The sequence below is a fragment of the Conger conger genome, chromosome 8, assembly GCF_963514075.1.
Source record: "Conger conger chromosome 8, fConCon1.1, whole genome shotgun sequence".
NCBI lineage: Eukaryota > Metazoa > Chordata > Actinopteri > Anguilliformes > Congridae > Conger > Conger conger.
Genome location: NC_083767.1, coordinates 54,211,332 through 54,233,131, shown reverse-complemented (window position 1 = coordinate 54,233,131; position 21,800 = coordinate 54,211,332). Strand labels below are relative to the sequence as shown.

Here is a 21,800-nt window from a genome sequence, read left to right as displayed (position 1 = left end):
GCAGCATCTAGACGGAGCCCAGAATCGTGTAGGGATCGGGAAATATTTGAGCTGTTTTTTGTTTTTTTTTGTCTGCAGTCTGTGAAATTTGTTGGCCTGCAGGTACTGTACTGCATATGCACCAAGAAGTAAGCAACAACAGCTCTCAGAGAAAATCGAGATAGATTGGCTCTGTTTTAGCCGTGCACTGAGCCTCCTCCCCCAGAGAGAGAGAGAGAGAAAAAGAGAGAGGGAGGGAGGGAGAGGGAGATTTTAACTTTAGAAAAGATAGTTGGAAAGAAGAATTGTGTTCCCTGTACATGTTTACATGAGAACTAGTGTCCCCTTGCGGGTGTCTAGCTTTCGATATTAGCCTCCTACTGAAATGTACTTTCAGTCTCTACATGGTAGATCCATCCTTATTTCAAATCCGAAAATACAGACCACCATGGAAACACGTTTTACACGTTCAGTAAAAAAAGCAAGTTTATTTCATTTTTTGAATGGTTTTTACTGACAAAATGTAATGAATATACAAGTTATTCAAACAAACCATCTATAACTTCATCCCTTTTGGCAAATCTGTTAGCTGCTGGCTGTGCTCGTCTGATGAGAAACACATTTCCCCATTCAAAAACCTAAACATGACTGTCCTGACTGTCTGTGACGAGAATTTTTATTGCAAAGTCCATCAGCTGAATATTCATGTGGCCATATTGGGTGTGTCCAATCAGATTACAGTACCCTGCCAAGAAGAGGCATGTATCCTCCACAAGCGTTTAGCCGCGGAGACCAGAGTCGGTGACTACAGGGCAGGATGTGGTGGCAGAGGAATGGGGTTGAGAGTTAAATTGAGAGATGCGTGATCATCGTTTATCCCGTTCTGCACACGCCAGTGGATGCAGTTCAGTGCTACAAAATGGACAGAAGAGAGTGGGTGGGGTGGTGTGGGGGTGTGGCTAGGAGAATATTGGACAGCGCTGCAAAAAAACTGGACAGCACTGTAATGAGACTTAAAATATATATATATATTTTTTTTTATGTCTAAATGTAATACTATATCCATGAGATTGAGGTTGAGATTTACTTATTTCATGGTTTTTGTCTTCTTGTTGTGTAAAAAATGATAATTTAAAAGCAATAGAGACAGAAAGAGTGGGAGCTATGTAGCGTTTTGAAGCATTCTTCCCCACAGCTGTACATCTGTAATTGCCCAGGATCCAGGTTAATGAGCATTTACTCTTTCTGTAACCAGCTCTCCTGATTGAAATGTTTGTCGCATATGTTCAGATGAGAGATGAGCGGCATCCTGGATCCCGGCAGCTACGCTGAGGCTGTAATTAGCGCCGTGCGCGCGCGGCGTGCTACACGCCTGCAGACGCGCTGACTTCGGGGGAGTGTCGGGGCGTGTTCTGACCGATCTGTCTGCCCTCCCCTCTGTGCCCCTCCCCCCCTACCCCCCCCCCCCCCCCCGCAGGCTCCAACTACTCGAGCCCGTCTCTTCCCGCCCCGCCCGGGCTGAACGACCACGACCATGCGGTGGTGGGCCTGGCCCCGGAGCACATCCCCACGGCGGGCGCGGCTCTCACCTGGCAGGCGGCCATCGACGCCGCGCGGCAGGCCAAGCTCATGGGCAACGCCAGCGCGCCCATCTCCACCGCCAGCTCCACGCAACGCAAGCGCCAGAACTACGGCAAGCCCAAGAAGCAGACCAGCACCGCCACCACGCGCCCGCCCCGCGCCCTGCTCTGCCTGACGCTCAAGAACCCCATCCGCCGGGCCTGCATCAGCATCGTGGAGTGGAAGTATCCTTCGCAGCCCAGCCGTGGGGCGGGGGGGGGGGGGGGGGGGGGGTTCCAGGGGGTTAGGGGTGCTTCTGGGACTAGTGGGGCAGATCAGAAGATCAGCCTGGTGTAGAGGGGTAAAGCTTGTGTTTAAGTAGGAATGGCGAAGTGGAAGTTTTACTATGTAGTGCGGTGTGTGTGTGTATGTGAGCAAGGCCATACAAACCTCACCAAAGGCATAATGATGTGCTTCCAGCAAATATAGCACAAGAGTCCATAGCTAGCACAATCAAACCAAACCCAGCCCACCAAAAGAGACCTTTTACATAAGTAACATAAAAGCCATGTTCGATTGCAACTAATGGCACTATTTGTCACATCATTGATGAACAGGAAAAGTCCCAGGATACAATCTACTTATCTATTAAAGTTATAGACTTTTCAATCAGGACTAATGTCGCTTGACCACTGTCATTCAGTCTAAGCAATCTGCACCGCTAACCAAAGGTTCAATATTGTTGTTTGCTGCCTAAACTGTTTGGAATGCATAATGTTTGCATGATTGGAGCCTGAAATGTCAATCAGCCAAATCCCTTCAAACCATTGAACCAATGTTCCAGGACCCTGGTCGTGTAAATAATGGAATAATTGATCTGATTCTGATGCCTTTGGTGTCTTTCTCTTATTAAAATGGTCATTATTCCACATTAAGTTCCACTAATTCCATTCCATTTTTTGTCCACAGGACATTTATTTAGTGTTATGCTGATATTTTTATCACAGTATTAATTTTTATACGCATAAATAAAATTGTCAAAGAGTAACAGATGCATATCTGCCTCAGGAGGCTATATTTCCATATGGGTCAGTTCTTGTGACTTGTGACCATTTTTCACTCATTAGTAATTCTCATAAAAAATAAATTCTAATTGAAAGAAATGGTTGATTTTTGCACCCAGGCTGTGTAATTGCAGCTGGTGCAACTGGGCAAAGAACTAACATGGATAGTGGGTGTGCCTGTCTTGATTGATAGACTGATTGACTGAGTACTACAGAAGAGAAAGCACTGCATGTATGTTGAGTGTTGCTGAGGCTTTGTAAAGTCATATTTTCACAACTTTATTTATTCAATAATTTTGTAAACCACAGAATTGAATACACAGCAGACTCAATTATAGGTGTGGAGAGGTTATTTATAACCCAAAAATTAGAGACAAAACATCAGCAGGGATTGCCATGTTCCTCATTCACTTCATCACCGTCATTATCAGGGAGTTGCTGCCATTGTTGTCTGATTACGCATCATGTTCTGCGGGCACATGTGAGTGACGGTGACAATGACAGTGAGAAATATACAATTTGAAGAAACAAATTGGAAGGGTTTGGGTATTAGTCACAGAAAAGAGTGAATATCCCAAATTAACTGTCCCAAAATAGGCGCTCGTTTCACACAGAGTCCCCACAAAAGTGGACAGAGGTGGAAAGTCCAGGGGTCAGAAAAGAAGTCATATGTTCCGTCTACCCACAAACTCATCCAGCTGATTTCACTAATTTGTTCTACCTCCTGGCTGAGGAATTGTGCTACAGTAATCCTCAGCAAATCCAGTTGATTGGAACAAAACACTGGGGAGGACTTTCTGAACCCGGATTTTAGCTTACAGCCCTAACAATGTGAATAATTTTTGACCCGGAAAAAGTAATGAGCTACTTTTGTGTGTCATGGCTTTGCAATGGCTGCAGCGATGAGCTGGCCTGTGGATGTGTTGAAGGGGCTGATGGGTAAGGAGTGTTATGGTTTGCTGATGCTGTAAGTCCTGAATCATGGCTGATTTCATTTAGTTGATTGAACATCTCAGTGCCAGTCAAGTGGTGACCCATATTATTTCCTACATTATTATGTTAAATTAGGGAGGAGAGGAGGGAAAGAGGGAGAGCATAATGGCAGAGATAGATAAGGAAAAATTCAAATGCTAAAGGCTATAACGTGCTATAATTTGCCTGCTGAATATCAGAGAAACCACAATACATCTACACGTTTTTTATTCATCAGGCAAACAGAACACATTTTCCACATTTCATTAGGCTGTTTTCCGTAAAAATATCACGGACAATGTCCAATCGTAGGACTGCCACGGAGCCCCTCCCCCCCCCCCTCCCCCAAGCACGGTTCTGTCTCCGGAGAGACAAGACCCACATCACAGCTCCTCTCTTCCTGTCAGTGTTGCCATGCCAACCAGCCATTTCAACAGGTCATACGGGTCTGCCTGAGTGCTCCGCGGGCCCGGCTGATTCAGCCTCAGTGCGCTGTCACCGATCAGGAAAAACCCAACGTCACCTTCAAACCTAACAGCGCTCCAAATGTTACAGTCTGGGCCCTGTCTGCGATCCGCACAATAATAAGAGCGTCCGTTTCCCTCTCGTGATTTGTGCTATAAGAGTGCATTACCATTAGTAGTGGTCAGTTCCGTTTCTTTGAAAGGTTTTTCCCCCCTCGTAGTGCACTCGAAGAAGAAATAAGAAATGGCAGGTGTCCAGCTGCTGTGCCTGTGAACGTGATGTCATTGAAGTAATTAATAAATGGTGCCTGCGCTAACAGCCACCGTAATGTACCAAATGTCCCCTAAATACCATTTATGTATAAGCAGTCATTGCATGCAGTCATGTTTAGCAGTTTAACCCTTGAAATGCCGTACGCAGTGCTGCATCGGACAGCTTTCTGCCCGTTATTTTCCATAGTCAGGCGTAAAAACGAAACGAAATCCGGCAACTGCTCTCACACTCAGCGGGCCAACCTCCAGGACTTTTTTTTCCCCCCCGTTTTATTTTTTCTGTGTTGTCGCCGAATAGCATTGCTGATTTATAGCTTTGCTTGTTTAACTACAGAAATATAATTCTTTGTGTAGTTTTTCATCAACGGCGAGCCTCAACATGCTGGAAACCTAACCAACACAAGCCATTAGTTGCTCAGTTTTTATAGAGATTGTATCGCAGCGATCGTCTGCGGAATAGTAAAAACTGTTTGCCGGCTCTGAGAACAACGCGGGCAGCGTTGTCGGCTGGTGTGGAGAGTCACCACGGAGACACGGTCTGTAGAACCTACAGAACGACGCGAGTTAATGCAGTTTCCAGCTGCAACGGCAGACAAACCCACCAGAAAGACAGAAATAATAATAAAGAAATAGAGATAAATGTATCAGTGTTGGCAAAAATCCAACAGTGACTAATTTTCTATGTGTGGAGACGGGGCTGGGGGCTGACAGAAACCAGCTTTTCCTCGGCGAAAACAGACACAGTGTAGAAGTTCCTGTCCTCGAGTGTGGAAAAAAGAAAAAGTTTCGCAGGGGAGGGGATGCGGGGGTGCCGGGAACAGAATTAGGAGGTCAAGACGACGAGGGCAGGGCCTTTCGAGTGCCAGGCCCAAAACACACTGTCCCGGATCACCTCCCCCGTCTCCTCTTTTCCCGTTTCCTGTGAGCCACGCGACCGTCCCGTGCTCACCACGGACATATTAGGAGCCGTCGCGCAGCCTCCCGCCCCAAACCCTTCAGAAGGTCCAGCTGTTCCGTTTCGCGCCGTCGAGTGTGATGTCGTGCCTGATCTTTGCCTGGATGTGCTCCAGCTGTGCTTCCTTGACTCATTCTCCTCCAGACCCTTTGAAATAATCATTTTGATGACTATTTTTGCTAACTGCGTGGCCTTAGCTGTCTATATCCCCTTCCCCGAGGACGACTCCAATGCCACAAACTCCAATCTGGTGAGTAACGCCGGGTTCATTCTGTATCGCGTGGTTTGTTTGAGGGCCGAAGGCTTTTTTTGTTGTTGTTGGGGAGGCGATGGGGAGGGGGCGGGTATGGAGGGACAGGGATACCTTGTTCACTCGTGTCACATGACTGCAAATGACTGCAAATCTGCATCATTACGGAGGAGCAATTAAGGCGAATGAAAATTTCATTTGTGTTGAAGTGATAGGAAATTTGCCTCAAAGTGATGAATAAACACCATTAAGAACAAATGTATACTTTTTTTTTTCTGGTTTAGTATTATCCCTGCTTAGAAACGGTGCCATGGTACATCTTGCTAGAGCACAGCATTTATGAAGAATTGGGCGTTCTACGGCAAAATGAAACGCTTCTTTAAAAAGGGAGAATGTCATTGGCTGCTGTGGGTAGCAACACCCATCTGCTGGACATGAATTTTTGATATGGATCTGGATTATGAATGAGTTCATTCAGTTAGCTTGTTGCAAACATGTTCAGATGTTTTAAATGGACCCTTGGAATTTTGCATAATTGTGGAGCTCACTTTTCTCTTTCTGTCAACCTAGATGGAGTGTGTGTGTGTGTGTGCGCGCGTGTGTGTGCATGTGTGTGTGTGTGTGCGTGTGTGTGTGTGTGTGTGCTTGTGTGTGCACGTGTGTGTGTGTGTGTGTGCATGTGTGCATGTGTGCGCGTGTGTGTGTGTCTGCCAGTAGGGATGTGTGTCAGGTTGCTGTTGTCTGTAGATGTTAGAGCTGTGGACATTAATCCAGACAGGCAAGATAAAGCATGTCTGTCAGAACCGGAGAGCACTCCAACCTCACCCCCCCCCTCCCAACACCCATACCCCACCCACCCCACCCCGCACTCTCACCCACCCTCTCCCCCACTCCCAGCCCCCTCCACCCTCTGCTCTCTCCCGATCACGTCCCTCTGTCTGCCACACAGATGGAGCAGAAAGCCGTGATAAAACAGTCTCAGTCTCACTGCACTGTGTCGAAGCAGGAACACACAGTCCTCCAGCGAGCCTCCTTCTGCCATAATGAGCTTTCCTCAAAGGCTTCGGCCTTTAGTGTAATGGTTAAGGTACATGACTGGGACACACAAGGTCGGTGGTTCTAATCCCGATGTAGCCACAATACGATCCGCACAGCCGTTGGGCCCTTCAGCAAGGCCCTTAACCCTGCATTGCTCCAGGGGAGGATTGTCTCCTGCTTAGTCTGATACACTGTACATCGCTCTGGATAAGAGCGTCTGCCAAATGCCATTAATGTAATGTAATGTAATGTAATGTCAAGGGGTTTCAGCGGAGAGAACAATGGTAGATGTGGCCAATCCAGACGTAGCTGGAGAGAAACTCTGAGATCTCATTGGTTGCCTTGGCTGGGCAGGTTAGACTGTGTTTGGCCTTCAGGGCCAGCATTCGGGGCAATTTTGGCTCCGGCGGTAAGAGCAGTCCTCTGGCAGTCAGGAGGTTGCCAGTTCAATCCCGACTTGGGTGTGTTGAAGCGTCCCTGAGCAAGACACCTAACCCCCCAAATTCTCCTGACAAGCTGGTTGTTGCCTTGCATGGGAGCCAATTGCTGTGAATGAGAAGCATCAATTGTACAGCGCTTTAGATAAAGGCGCTATATAAATCCCAACCATTTACCAAATGAAGAACGGAAGTCTTCGGCTGTGAAAACGTACGGCCATTTGGAAAAAGACCAAAGGAAACGTTGGCTGAAGCCCGTTTTCGGAAGTGAGCTCAGAACTCTCCACCCAAGGGCCTCAGTGGAATTATGTGTGCTTTTGAGGGATAGAAAACTCCCCAAAATTCAATATTTTTGTCAAAAAAGGATTGACCCGCCCCACCAGCAGAGCGGTGTTATATATGAAGAAGGGTACAGGTCGAAGCTCTTAACCCTCTGGAAGAGAGCAATCTGAGGCTGGTCCGTGGGGCTGTGGCCTGCACATATGAAGGGGAGATCAGGGTGTGTTGACCCACAGGCAGCCTGCTGCTTCTCCCTGGAGCTAGAGTGAAGCAACTCAGAGCCAATGAAAAATTTAAGGTGCTTATTTTTTCCTGCGGCAGAAATTGGAAAAAGATCTGATTTGAACATACACTGTCCGGTGACTGGGTGGACAAGCACAATCTCATGGGACGTACCTCCATTAAGTTATTTGTGGCCCCTTTTAGATGCCTTTCTGTGCAGAGAGGTCTATGGAAATATATACATTAGATACACCATATTCCTGGGAAGCTCTGCAATGTGGGGTGATGACCGTCTGCTGAGTAATTCATTTATGTGTTTAATGTGCACAGTGTATGTTGTGGATTTAATGGAAAACCACATAAATCGCTGACAGAAATGGAAGTGCAATCCCCATGGGAAGTGCTTATTGTCTTTATTGCTCATGTATTCATTGGCTATCAGGGCTTTGAGATCTGCAGGAGAGGAGACACTAGTTCCGCACCGCTGCACTCTCCTAGACACATCCATCAGCAACGCGCGTGTAACTTTACGATGCCTTTTTGAAGTATGTGACAAAGTATGCACCGACAAATGTCTGTGTAAGAATAATATTTTCGTCTGCTGAATTGGCAGGAGCGTCTTCAAAGACAAGTTAAGCAGCTCATGTTGAACTGAACATTGCCATTTGTAATTATTTTGGCGGCACGGGCCACCTCTCGTGTGTAGCTGTGGAGAAGATAAATTAGTTCCTTCCTTTTTTGTAAAGAATGGGAGGAAAGTGGTAAATTGGGATTGAGCCCTGAGGGCAGTGGATGATCCCTGAGGGCAGTGGCTGAGCCCTGTGGGCAGTGGATGAGCCCTGTGGGCAGTGGATGAGCATTGGATGAGCCCTGAGGGCAGTGGATGAGCCCTGAGGGCAGTGGATGAGCCCTGTGGGCAGTGGATGAGCCCTGTGGGCAGTGGATGAGCCCTGTGGGCAGTGGATGAGCCCTGAGGGCAGTGGATGATCCCTGAGGGCAATGGATGATCCCTGTGGGCAGTGGATGAGCCCTGTGGGCAGTGGATGAGCATTGGATGAGCCCTGAGGGCAGTGGATGAGCTCTGAGGGCAGTGGATGAGCCCTGATGGCAGTGGATGAGCCCTGTGGGCAGTGGATGAGCCCTGTGGGCAGTGGATGAGCAGTGGCTGAGCCCTGTGGGCAGTGGATGGGCCCTGTGGGCAGTGGATGAGCAGTGGCTGAGCCCTGTGGGCAGTGGATGGGCCCTGTGGGCAGTGGATGAGCAGTGGCTGAGCCCTGTGGGCAGTGGATGATCCCTGTGGGCAGTGGCTGAGCCCTGAGGGCAGTGGATGAGCCCTGTGGGCAGTGGATGGGCCCTGTGGGCAGTGGATGAGCCCTGTGGGCAGTGGATGGGCCCTGAGGGCAGTGGATGAGCCCTGAGGGCAGTGGATGGGCCCTGTGGGCAGTGGATGGGCCCTGTGGGCAGTGGATGAGCCCTGTGGGCAGTGGATGAGCCCTGAGGGCAGTGGATGAGCCCTGTGGGCAGTGGATGAGCCCTGAGGGCAGTGGATGAGCCCTGTGGGCAGTGGATGAGCCCTGAGGGCAGTGGATGAGCCCTGAGGGCAATGGATGATCCCTGTGGGCAGTGGATGAGCATTGGATGAGCAGTGGCTGAGCCCTGTGGGCAGTGGATGATCCCTGTGGGCAGTGGCTGAGCCCTGTGGGCAGTGGATGGGCCCTGTGGGCAGTGGATGAGCAGTGGCTGAGCCCTGTGGGCAGTGGATGGGCCCTGTGGGCAGTGGCTGAGCCCTGTGGGCAGTGGATGAGCAGTGGATGATCCCTGTGGGCAGTGGATGATCCCTGAGGGCAGTGGATGAGCAGTGGATGAGCAGTGGCTGAGCCCTGAGGGCAGTGGATGAGCCCTGTGGGCAGTGGATGGGCCCTGTGGGCAGTGGATGGGCCCTGTGGGCAGTGGATGGGCCCTGTGGGCAGTGGATGGGCCCTGTGGGCAGTGGATGGGCCCTGTGGGCAGTGGATGGGCCCTGTGGGCAGTGGATGGGCCCTGTGGGCAGTGGATGGGCCCTGTGGGCAGTGGATGGGCCCTGTGGGCAGTGGATGGGCCCTGAGGGCAGTGGATGAGCCCTGTGGGCAGTGGATGAGCCCTGAGGGCAGTGGATGAGCCCTGTGGGCAGTGGATGAGCCCTGAGGGCAGTGGATGAGCCCTGAGGGCAATGGATGATCCCTGTGGGCAGTGGATGAGCATTGGATGAGCAGTGGCTGAGCCCTGTGGGCAGTGGATGATCCCTGTGGGCAGTGGCTGAGCCCTGTGGGCAGTGGATGGGCCCTGTGGGCAGTGGATGAGCAGTGGCTGAGCCCTGTGGGCAGTGGATGGGCCCTGTGGGCAGTGGCTGAGCCCTGTGGGCAGTGGATGAGCAGTGGATGATCCCTGTGGGCAGTGGATGATCCCTGAGGGCAGTGGATGAGCATTGGATGAGCAGTGGCTGAGCCCTGAGGGCAGTGGATGAGCCCTGAGGGCAGTGGATGAGCCCTGTGGGCAGTGGATGGGCCCTGTGGGCAGTGGATGGGCCCTGTGGGCAGTGGATGGGCCCTGTGGGCAGTGGATGGGCCCTGTGGGCAGTGGATGGGCCCTGTGGGCAGTGGATGGGCCCTGTGGGCAGTGGATGGGCCCTGTGGGCAGTGGATGATCCCTGGGGGCAGCCCGTGTGGAGATGCTTGGTGCCTGTGGCACACGCCTGGCCCATGTCCTCTCACCGTGGGCCGGATAATGAGAGAGAGCGCAGCGGTGTGCCCATGTGCCAGTGTGTGTTTAGGTGTGGGTGCGTGTGCGCGCTTGTTTGTATGTTTGTGTGTTTGTGGGACGCTCTGAAAACATTCTCCGACCGCTAAACTCTTAATTTTCCGGAAATCCCTGCGTACTAGACATCATTACATAGCACAATACGTTCCTAATGAGGGGATGTTACATCATCATGTTCAGCTTTGTGCTGAAAAGAGAAATCACGTTAAAGAGGCGGAAAATAAGAAAAGCACCGCTCTCCCGAATCTCTCGCCAGCGACGGGGAAGTGTGCACTCTAGCACTGCTGTCAGCGGTGTTAAGTGACTCATCTCCCCACTTGTTTTGATCGCGGTGCAGTTAGAATACTATCATCCCGTTGAATGAGGACCCTGCTGAATCCGGCTGAATGGAGAGACGTCTGAGGGGAAGAGAGGCGGATTTCCGCGCCGTGCCGCGTTTGTGTTGCGCGATCTCCGGGCCGCGCTCACGCCGGTCAGGGCAGGGCGGCTCTCGCAGAGGGCTGCTGGGTAACGGAATGACGCGCCGAATCGCGCCTGTCTCCAATCGCTCTTTCCCCGGGCCTGTTCTTTCCTGGAAGGATCCGGGGACCCCCCTCTCCCATCTGTTCTGCTGCGCTCTGACCTCACCAGTCAGTGTGTTTTCAATTTAAACTTAAAAGACACAGCTGTGTCAAATTTATTTAAAGCCTTTGAAAATGTCATCCCCTAGACAGGAAGTGTAATGACTAACGGGCTTCTCCTCCCAACGCTTGTTAATGACTCCTAGAAATATGTCCCGCATCCCGCCACTGCTGGGGGGGGGGGGGGGGGGTTTACCCCAAACAGGTCATCTGAATCCAGTCCCGGTCATTCATCTTATTTAATCCACAACATATGAATGAATTGTTTGTTTTCAGAGTGTATTTCATCGCGTCAGTTCGGTCACAGAAACACAAATCACCCAATTTGGAGGTTTGTGGTTCTGTGAGACCTCTCAATTTTCTCTCTGTCAGGTGGAAATCCACAGCACGCTCTGCGTTGGTCAGTCGGGTGCAGGTCCAACACGGTAGCGCTGAACACTGACTCTCTGTGGTCACAGTGGAGCTCTCCATCTTGTTGCTACGTGCGCTGCAGCCTCAGTGATGCGGAGACGGAGGTGTACAGTCTGCGGGGGTTGTCATGGATATGGAAGCGTAGCGGTGCCTACACGCCCCTGCCAGCGGTAGGCTCCGCCGGTAATGGACCGTAACGGAAAGTGAACCCGGTCGAATTCTCTCTCGGCGAGGATCATCTGCTGTGTGTGCGCCGTCCTGCTCGTTCAAACAGGAGACAAACGCCGGCGTTTACACGTTAAGTGCCATTCAGAGGGAGCAACATGGTCAAAATCCATGGCCAAGGACGAAGATCTCACAGCTTAAGTAATGGAGAGGCAAGCATGCATACACACACACTCACACACACACACACACACATACACACACACATACTCACACACACGTGTATATATCACATTAAATATGATTTATGAGTAGAAAGATATGCAGTACGTAGATGCATAAAGATGATGATAAATATAAGAAAAAACTGTAAAATACCACATTACAATACGACACAATGCACCTTTCACAGGGTAATTACAGTAATCAGCAATTCCAAGGAAATATCCAAATCCAAATATCCGATTGTATAAACTGTGACAGTGGTGGCTAGGATAATCCAATGAGGCAGCCATTCCGTGATCGTAATCCTGACCCTGATTGTGATTATTTTGTGTGTTTAACATCCATGCCAATTAAGAATTATTAGCCAATAGCATCTTAATTGATTTCAGTTAATGTGAGCATTATCTACGTAATGTAATGTGCTTCATGTCAAACAATTCTCTGATGAACAATTTTATAGCGGAAATGCAGCAAGTTTTAATTTAGACTGATCTCTTTGTTAATATCTAAATTATTAAACATAACCCAATCTGTTCTGTGACGACTATAATGAATTAATGTGTGCACAAGGGCATTGTAATGTTAGAACATTAGACACAATTACCTGAAAAGGAATCAGCTGCTGACGGGTGAACCTTATTTAAACTGCCAGACTGGTTAGTTATGAAAAGCAGCTTCAGGACAATTATTGATGGAAAGGTTAGCACTCTTCCTCATTTCTTTTGTGGGGATGTTTCTCCTTTTACGGACGCCTAGTGCAATCCCAGACTCGTTTACGGATGACCGGGAAGGATGTGGCATTGCCACTTGCGGCCCCCCAGGTTGGCAGCCTCCCTCCTGGGGGGTCCGGTTTAAATAAGAGCTCATTCCAATCACTTATTTTTTTTATCCGCTTCTTTTACTTGCTCCTGACCTGGAAATTGCTCGACGTCCGCCATCTTTGGCGACATTCCAACCCCGCTAAATGTTGGGAACCGCCATTCTTTAATTTGAGCGAGAGCACATCAGTGCATCCTTTAGCGGAAGTATTTTTTTCAGAAAGCCTGAGGTAGAAGCGGTCGACCTGTGGATTCACCTCTCCCCATCTGCCACCTCTGTAACTGACACTGGCGTGACTCCCAACAGATGTTCGTAGGAGCCAGGGCATTCCATATTCTCTCGATTTCCCCGTCTTCATTTATTTTTCTTATCCTCTTCCGATGGGTGGAGCTCGGAGAAGAAAAAATGGCAAGGCAAATAGAAAAATAAGCGATTGGAATGAGCCCAGTGAAAAGTCGGCCGTGCCACTCCTTATCTAGCATGCCCATGGACTCTAACTGATAAATTAGTCAAAAGGTTAAGTCCTCAGGTAACGTATTACAGTAGTAATAGAAGTAGTAGTCACAAAAATAAAAATCAGGGATCCTGTTGTTGGATTTGAATAGCACTCTCTTCTCTCTTTTTGTTGTTGTGACAGGTGCTTCATTCATGGTGTTTGGGAATGGAAGATGAATTGGGGATACAGTGCATTTTAAAATGAGCAAAACACCGGGTTCTTGCGAAGCCATGACACTAAATGAATCACTGGTTAGGAGGTGATTTCCCAACTCACTCATTTCTGTCATTCCAAAAAATATGGCACATCAATTTTCCCTAGTAGGCTGTCAGCAGATACCACTGATAATGTTCAAAAACGGGTCCCTGCCAAAAAATATACAAATCTGATCGTCCTTTCTCAGACGAAACGACAGATGTCGGGGGGGGGGGGGGTTGTGGTTTAATGAAAAAGCTGTGGTTTGACACCGGCCGAATATCGGCCATCTGTAGTGCCATTAAAGATCTTCATTAACAACCCACAACCAGCCAGGTAGGCCGCTGTAGTCCTATTTGGGTAGGGGGGGAGGCCAAACTTAATCGCATGAGGCTCATCTCATGTGCAAGTTTTTGGGCGCTGCTCTTGGCCTAAGAACCGTGCATGGCATCCCTTTGTGTTCAGTTGAGAAAAACACGAGAGATGGGCAGTTGGTAAGGGGACAGGGAGCAGATGAAGCCCTTTGCTTTAGAAAGCGGGCGGTCTTGACGTCTCTCCTCTACCCCCTGTGTGGCTCCGTGGTGGAGCACAGTACGTTAGCGCTTTGTGGGGCCTGTGTGTGGACTGCTGGTGGAGAGGCAGAAGTTAGTTAGTTCTGCGAAAGGGCTTTGGGGCAAAGAGCCTGCTTTGTGTTACCAATATGATATCATGTAGAACTGGGCAGAACAGGCCTGCTTGGTGCCGCCCTTGATACTATATTCAGTAAAGCTGTTCCTGCTCTCCTCAATATTCTGGGCATTTAATGTGAAATCTCTGTGCTGCTGTTCATGCTGTAAGAGACAGTACTTTAGCAACATAGAGAGAAGGAACGCCTTCATTTTCTTCAAGATGGTTGACTGTCTTTGTGTGTGGGGGAACGGTTACCCATGTTTGTTTGTTTTTCTTTTCGGGAGTGGGCCAGGGTCATCTCTATAAGTTCTGTTCTCATGCAAATTAGGAAAGCACATTTCAATTTGAATTTGTGTCAGAGAGAAATAAAGAAACAGGAGACCAGAAAGGAAGGACACATTATGAAAGAAAGAGTGAAGGAGGTTGAGAGGAGTGGCCTGGATCCCACTTCTCCTTGTCCCAGAATGGGGACAGGGCTGGGTCCCACTTCCCCTGGTCACAGAACAGGGCAGGCAGGCCTGGGTCCCACTTCTCCTTGTCCCAGAATGGGAACAGGGCTGAATCCCACTTCTCCTGGTTACAGAACAGGGACAGGCCTGTTGTGACAAAGCACTTCTCCCTGACCGATTTATACCTCCCCTCCCTACCCTACTCCGCCTGAGAGCTCCATAAAACAAAATAATGCACTCTGTAAAAAATGTCAGCTGACTGCACAGGGCATTCATTATTCAGTGCCCCCCCCCTCCCACTCACCCCCGTACTTTCCTTACGGTTTTTTCTCCCTTTTTTTCTCCCGATTTGGATTATAACGCAATTACGTACATTTCTAGCTCCCTCACCCAATGCACACCATCTCTCTCTTCCTCTGTCCCTCACGCACATATCCTGTCCAAACCTCGCATTTCTTACAGTGCCTGTACATCCTGTCTTCTGTCACTTACTGCACTTTCTCTCTGCCTCTGTCTCGCACGCTCTCTCTCTCTCTCTCTCCCTCTCTCTCTCTCTCTCGCTCTCTCTCTCTCTCTCTCTTTCTCTCTGTCTGATGGTGAATGCGTTGTTACAGCACACCTGTCACTAGCAGGGGGTATGGGTAGTAGGACCGTTTGACTGAATCACTTCCAGCACGTACAAACCGTGACTCACACTCACCTCCGTGCTGCTTTGATTCTAATATGTCCACTCTGTTGAAATGGCTGACCGGCTCTCCTCGAGCGTGGGAATTCCAGGCTTGATTTTATGTTTCGCATTGGATGTTGCTATTTTTTTTTTTTCTTAAACAGTCATCAATAACGGGAGTATGTTGTGGATATTGGCCGTCGCTGACAGTTTGCAGGCTGCGGAACAGTGGGGGTAATTTTCGGAAAACAGTTTATACGTGACAGTCCTCAAGTGAAGAAGCGAAACGATGTTATTTTTAGCAACTTGTGAGAAAGCGATTTGTGACTGGAGGAATCCACAACTGCCTGCGGCCAGCGCTGAATTCTCGTGATCGGAATAATGCTCGGGCAGACCCAACAACGCAATCTGTTCTGCAAAACTGTTTATGCTGAACATGAATAACGAATCAGCGTTATTTTAGGTGAGGTTAGTGGAAAGGAGTGTTCTTGTAAACAAATCGTAACAGATTTTGTCCTATTAGTATTATTACTGTGAATTAGATTTGAGTTAATTCCCCTCCACTGACTCAGTGGTGATGCTGAGCTGAGTTCTAATTTAATACGAAAAACTCATTATGATGTCACCCATTCCCAGCGAATCGGTGCGTCTGTAATTGGAAACGCGAAAGCTTTCAATATTTCCACCACTGCATCCCGGGCCACAGATGTGCTTGTTAGTCTGCAACAGGCCTTAATATCTCAATCCATTTTCAAAAAAGGCCGGTAAATTTGGAGGATACTGACTCGGGGAAAAAGCCTGAAAGGAAATTTTACTTCTGCTTAGTTTAATGCAATTGTTGTGCATGCACCTGTGTTTAATTCTTTAGTAATTCGATTTTTCAGCGCCTCATGTGCCCATTTGTATCTCTCTCGACAACATAGGAGGGATTCCGGTTTTCAATAGCCTCCCAGAAGGCTTTTCTCGACCAGAGTGGAGACTTCATTGCTGGAGATATTTCTGTCAACAAGATATCACATTTAATTAGCAGATACCCAGTGTTGTTTTAGCCCTAGGTTCTGATGCGTCTTCCTGTCACCTGCTGTATCGGTGATGCTGAACGCTTGCAATCCACTCATGGGAAAGAAAGTTAGAGTCCTTGTTTACACTCGCACGTCAGCCCATTTGTTGATTATGTAGCGGGTCAGAGATTCGGAGATTAGCAGGAAAGTTAATACTTTCTTGGCCTAAGGCTGTGCAGCTGTGTGTGTGTGTGTGTGTGTGTGTGTGTGTGTGTGTGTGTGTGTCTGTGTGGAAGAAAAGCTCACACTCGCAGAAATAATGTGACAGTGGAGGTACATTTTGCCTCTTCAAGGATCACATTTCCCAAATATACCCTGAAAGTCCAGTAATGTTCACTTTAGGTAAGGATGTTTTCCAAGCAAAAAAAGGTACAAATTAATGATATATCGATGGCTAGGGGTGTAGTTTTATGTACCTATTGTTTAACGCCCCAGTGACAAGCATTTGTATGTTTTCAGGCACTCTTCCCACCTTTATTTCTGAGAGTGCGGCTAGGTCCGGGGAGGACTCTGAGCAGTCATACTCAAGGGCACGTTTACGAACGGGGAATTTTAAAAAGCGCCGCTAACGTCTTTTGCGTGCAGCAGTGAGAACCGTTGGTGGATCACCCCGCGCGTGTTTCAAGATGGCGGTCTTCCGGCGAGCTCGGTCTGCTGCGGCGAGCTTCCTCTGCAGCCTCGCCCGGCCGCTCCTCCTCTTCCTCCTCCTCCGGAGCGGTGCCGGAGCGCGAAAACGTGCGGGTGGCTCTGACGTGCGGCTAAGCTGGCAGTGTGGGCGGGCGGGGAGCTGGTTCTCGGTTCTGACCCTTCTCTGACACAGTGTAATTTTAGATCTCAGGGAACAGAGCAACATCGCGTCACGCGTCTCCTGTTTAAACAGGGCATTTATTCTCATGGAGAGATGAAATATAGAATAAGACGGCAGAGGGGGGGAGAGAAAAAAAAGTTCGCTACTCGGATAGCCGAGAGAATGTTCAGAAGCAGAGCTGCAGGGGGGGGGGGGGGGGGTGAGAGAGAGAGAGGGAGAGGGAGAAAGGGAAAGAGAGAGGGGGAGAAGGAGATGCTAATGTAATTATGTATTTACTGCTTTGGCAACTCATTGCTCTCTTGTTATGCAAATATAGCAAATTTAAATTTGAATTAGTGAGGAAAGACAGAAAGAGGGAGAAGGAGTTTTTCAGAAGGCCCCTGTCGAGCTGCGATGGCCCGTGGCGGCTGTGGAGTGTCACCGTCGGAGTGTCCCCAACTGGGTGCTGTGTCATCGTCACCAAGGCGCTCGGGCCCCTGGAGAGTGTCCCCGGGGTGGGGGCGGGGGGGGGGGGGGGCAGAGCTCCGTATGAGGTGCAAAAGAGGCCTCGTCTTCTCCAGACCACCCTGCAGGGAGAGGGGGAGGTATTTATACACTGCTAAAAATTGTGCCTCTTCATTAGAATGACCCAAATAATACTGGAGCGTGGTGCGGGCCTTAAATATGCTGGCCGTATTCAACTTTCTTTCATGAAAACGTCGTTTTCTGCCCCCTATCTTTGGCTCCTGCGGTGTTTTAGGGGAAAATCCTTGAGAGCTTTTGTGGAGAATAATCGACCAGACACATTCTTAGGTGAAAACTAGTAATTACGATGACGATCCCCAGAAGTAAAATAATGGAGGGGTGAATATTTCCAGTGTTATGCTATAAATTGGCACAGGGAGGAACAGTTATAAGGGGGATGAGGGGGGGCGGGTTTGGAGGAGGACTGGTGGGGGGGGGGGGCTTTTTTCACAAGAATAGCCAGACAATGGGCTGTTGCCGTCTCTGTGTGTCGGCGCTAAGCCTTCACCCCTATTAAAGGGGGTCAATGTGCCGTTTGGTTTGGAGGATACTCACAGCCGCGGTGACCTTATATTTGGCAGAGCTGAGAGGTGCCGCCTGCAGAAAGCGGGGGGTCACGCCGCCACCGCTGAATACACCTGGGAAGATTATCAGAGTAACGGAGGGAAAGCGAGAACGGAGAGCGCCTCGTACGTCCAGCGGTCGCGGGAATAAAAACTAATGCGTGCAGGGATATGCAGCGGGAGGAAGGAGGAATTAATCCACGCGCGCACGCCGGATGCGATGCGTTCGTCCGACCGGCACACTCGTGTGTTTTTGTTTTTCGTGGACTCGAATCGATACCCCCCCTCCCCCCCCCCCCCCCCCCCCCAGACCTAAACAAGCCGCTCTTGGCGGTGTGAAATTAGCGGTGCGGTCGGCTGACAGGAAGTAGACTCCGGCGTCCCCCCCCGTGAGGAAGGCAGACCCTCCGACACGCAGCTGTGCGCCTCCCTCTCCCGCCCTCTCCCTGCGTCTCCCCCCCCCCCCCCCCTCCCGCCTCCGCGCTGGCTGCTCCTTTGCCTCCCTGTCGGTGCGAACGCTCGGAGCCCGCAGCGCCCCGCTCTCCCTCGGCCGGCCGAAACGCTCCTCGCGCTCGGGACCGTGAGCGCTGATGCCCCGCGTCACGCTCAGCTGCGCCCCGCTCGCACGCCGGTCCCGGGTTCAGCCCGCCGGGCAGTTACCTTCTTATCGGCTGCGGGTGAAATCATAGATTCGAGCGCGGTGTGTGTGTGTGTGTGTGAGCCTGCATATGCGAGCAGGGATATGCGCTCTTTTTTTTTTTTTGTATTGCTGCAGTGTCTGGCTCAGTTTTTATTTTTTGTATTGTGCCGTTATCTGTGTGGTGCGAGTTAATCTGCGTTCACGCTGTCTGTGTCGCGTTAACCCCGGGTTACCCTGTTATCTCGGCGCGCTTTTTCTGGCCGGTTTCGTCTGACTGTGTTATCGTTGCCACCGGGGTTACCTTAGCGCTCCGTCGGTTTTGTTGTTCGTTGTGTTTTAGCCGTGTTCTGCTGGACTGTGTCAGCTCTGTGCTGTATTTCCTGCGTACTGTTGTGTCTGTGTTGTCATGTATCTGCGCTGTGTTATCCCGGGGCTGTGTTATCTCTGTGCGGCTCTGAGAACAGGCTGTCCAGGCTGTGAACAGGATTTATATTTTCCGTGCAGTAGAGGCTGGTCTAGTGAAAGTAAGCAGGTCACGGCACGCGCCACGCGGGAGAGCTGGAATTGACTTGTTTCCCGGGCGAACTTAACCTCTGCGGTTCTGGGAGCGAAAGCCTGTCTCGAATAGACCGGGGGTGGAAGTTGAACCGCTGAAAAAAATAAAAAAATAAAAAATAAAAATGTTGAAAGCCGGCACTTCACCTCAGCCGAGCGGACCTGCCTTCCCACCCGCCTGAGCCTGCTGCCTGTTCGGCTGCTGCCAGGAAATTTCCACACTGTCAGATGATGTCATTTTCAAAGAGGGAGCAAATTCTCCTCTCTCTCTCTCTCCTCTCTCTCTCCCTCTCTGCCGCTCTCTCTCACTCTCTCTCCCTCTCTCTGTCTCTCTCTCTTTCTCCCTCTCTCCCCTGCTCTTTCTTTCTGTCTCTGTCTCTCTCTCTGTCTCTCTCCCCTGCTCTCTCTTTCTGTCTCTATCTCTCTCTGTCTCTCTCCCCTGCTCTCTCTCCCTCTCTCTCTCCCCTGCTCTCTCTTTCTGTCTCTATCTCTCTCTCTCTGTCTCTCTCCCTCTCTCTCTCCCTCTCTCTCTCTCTCTCTCTCCCTCTCTCCTCTCTCTCTCTCACCTCTCTCTCTCTCTCTCTCTCCCTCTCTCCCCCCCTCTCTCTCTCTCCTGCTCTCTCTCTCTCTCTCTCTCTCTCCCTCTCCCTCTCTCTCTCTCTCCCTCTCCCTCTCTCTCTCTCTCCTTCTCTCTCTCTCTCCCCCTCTCCCTCTCTCCCTCTCTCTCTCTCTCTCTCTCTCTCTCTCTCTCTCTCTCTCTCTCTCTCCCTCTGCCTGCAGAAGGGGGTGGAGTGAGAGTCCCCAGGCTCACTGCTCCCCTCCATACCGCATCTCTGGTACGTAACTCGGACATCGATCCCGTTCACCGGGCGCGGACCACGCAGGCGCTCACGTTCCCCGTGCCCTTTCCCGTGCAGACCTGCCCTTTAGGAGGCGCGGACGTCTTCCCCGCGCCCGTCATCATCCTCACGGGCCCAATTCCCGTCTCTCGAATCCAGGGAGGACCCCCCGAATACCGCATCTGTTTTCCCTTCGCCCCGAAACGCTGCCATTGCTGCTGTTCGCACCGGCTGAACCTGGTGTTGTTACCGGGACGTTGTGGGTTTTTTGGGGGGGCGGTACTAAGTTGTCTTGGCAGCTGTGACTTTGGGTTATTTTCGCGGATATTAAAGGGTCTGAGCAGGTCCCTGGCTCAACATTGCACTCACTCCTCTGTTGCTTTCTTCTGCCTCACAAAGGAGAGGGCTTGTGTAATCATTGTGAAGTGGCTCAGATTCACAGATTATAAAATTAAGGGAAACAATCAGAATCCCGGTCTCTTGCTGAATAAGTGAATGTGAGCTGCCTGTCAGAGCCCCACTTGTCTCCTTGTTGTGCAACAGTGCATTTGTGCGTAATTGTAATTCATTGGTAGTGCTATAAATCGAAGACAAATTGAAGCAGTCATCTTCTGTGTTTGGGACTAATTTCAGATTCTCTGCACATGTGCCTGAGCTGATGTGTGTGAAATCATTTCAATGTGAGCATGCAACCATTGTTAATGGATGGAGTTAGTAGTGGGGATTTACATCAGATGTATAATTTATAAGCTTAATTTATTTGAAAAACTGACAGTACTGGGGGTGTTTGGTATTTCATTTATAAGTGTATACATACAGTAACTATAACTGTACATTAAAAAAATAACAAAGCGTACAGATTCAAATTATATCAACATGTATCATCATTGAGAACATTTTTGTTTAAAGTGTCTTTAATTAACTCCTGAAACTTATGTTCTAAGATACATTTTTTGCTGTCTGGCAAAGTAATGGTTAATGCTGTAAATTAATGTCTGAAGCTGTATAATTCAATTTTTTAAGACACATGAATCAGTTTTTAATTTGTAAGTATTTTAATTAGGATTAATTTGGTTACTTAGTTTCTTCAATAAGCGAAATGTTTTCTGAATGGCAGGGTATTAGCTACATAGCGCTGGCAGTTACCATCTTGCACCTGTATATCACATGGAATTGTCTAAAATTAGAAATGATCATTTAACTGTTATTATTTACTTGATTAGCCATTTAGTCACATTAGGAATTCATGCCTCATGCCAACAAAAGTCCTGATTTACAATACATTCAAGTGTGGAACTGTCGAGACAAATTTCGCTCTCTAATCCCCGTGAATCCCGAATGCTGTGATTATTTATGAGAGTGTGGACCTGAATGCCTGTTTGGACTGCGTGTCAGAACGAACTGCATAATGGCCCCATGTGGTGTTTATGGCCCACCTTAACGCTGGCCTGTCGGGCTTATGATGAGCCGTAAAAAGCTACCTCCTTCTTTGTGCTGCACAAACATTGCGCAACGCCAGCTGCCGCTATGGCAACCGCGGACAAGCGTTTATCCTGTGGCTGAAACAAGTTGGACTATGAGTCTGGCCTGTGTCAGAGCTGGTGCGTGTGTGTGTGTGTGTGTGTGTGTGTGTGTCTCTGTGTTCTTGTGTGTGTCATGAATACACATGTAAACGCATGTGTATATGTGTGTATGTATGTGTATGTGTATGTGTATGTGTTTGTGTGTGTTTGTGTTTTTGTGTTCATGTGTGTGTCATGAATACACATGTAAATGCTTGTGTATGTGCGTGTGTGTGTTTGTGTATGTGTATTTGTTTGTGTTT

At 49.3% G+C, this 21,800-nt stretch overlaps 1 protein-coding gene across 1 annotated transcript in view; it reads left to right on the top strand.

Annotated features, from left to right (window-relative positions):
* cacna1c (calcium channel, voltage-dependent, L type, alpha 1C subunit) overlaps positions 1-21,800 on the top strand; it is a 252,518-nt gene that overhangs the window by 58,329 nt on the left and 172,389 nt on the right. The window contains exons 2-3 of the mRNA XM_061252517.1: positions 1,457-1,784; positions 5,412-5,517. Of these exons, the coding sequence (XP_061108501.1) occupies positions 1,457-1,784; positions 5,412-5,517 (434 nt within the window). The remainder of the gene's footprint in view (positions 1-1,456; positions 1,785-5,411; positions 5,518-21,800) is intronic.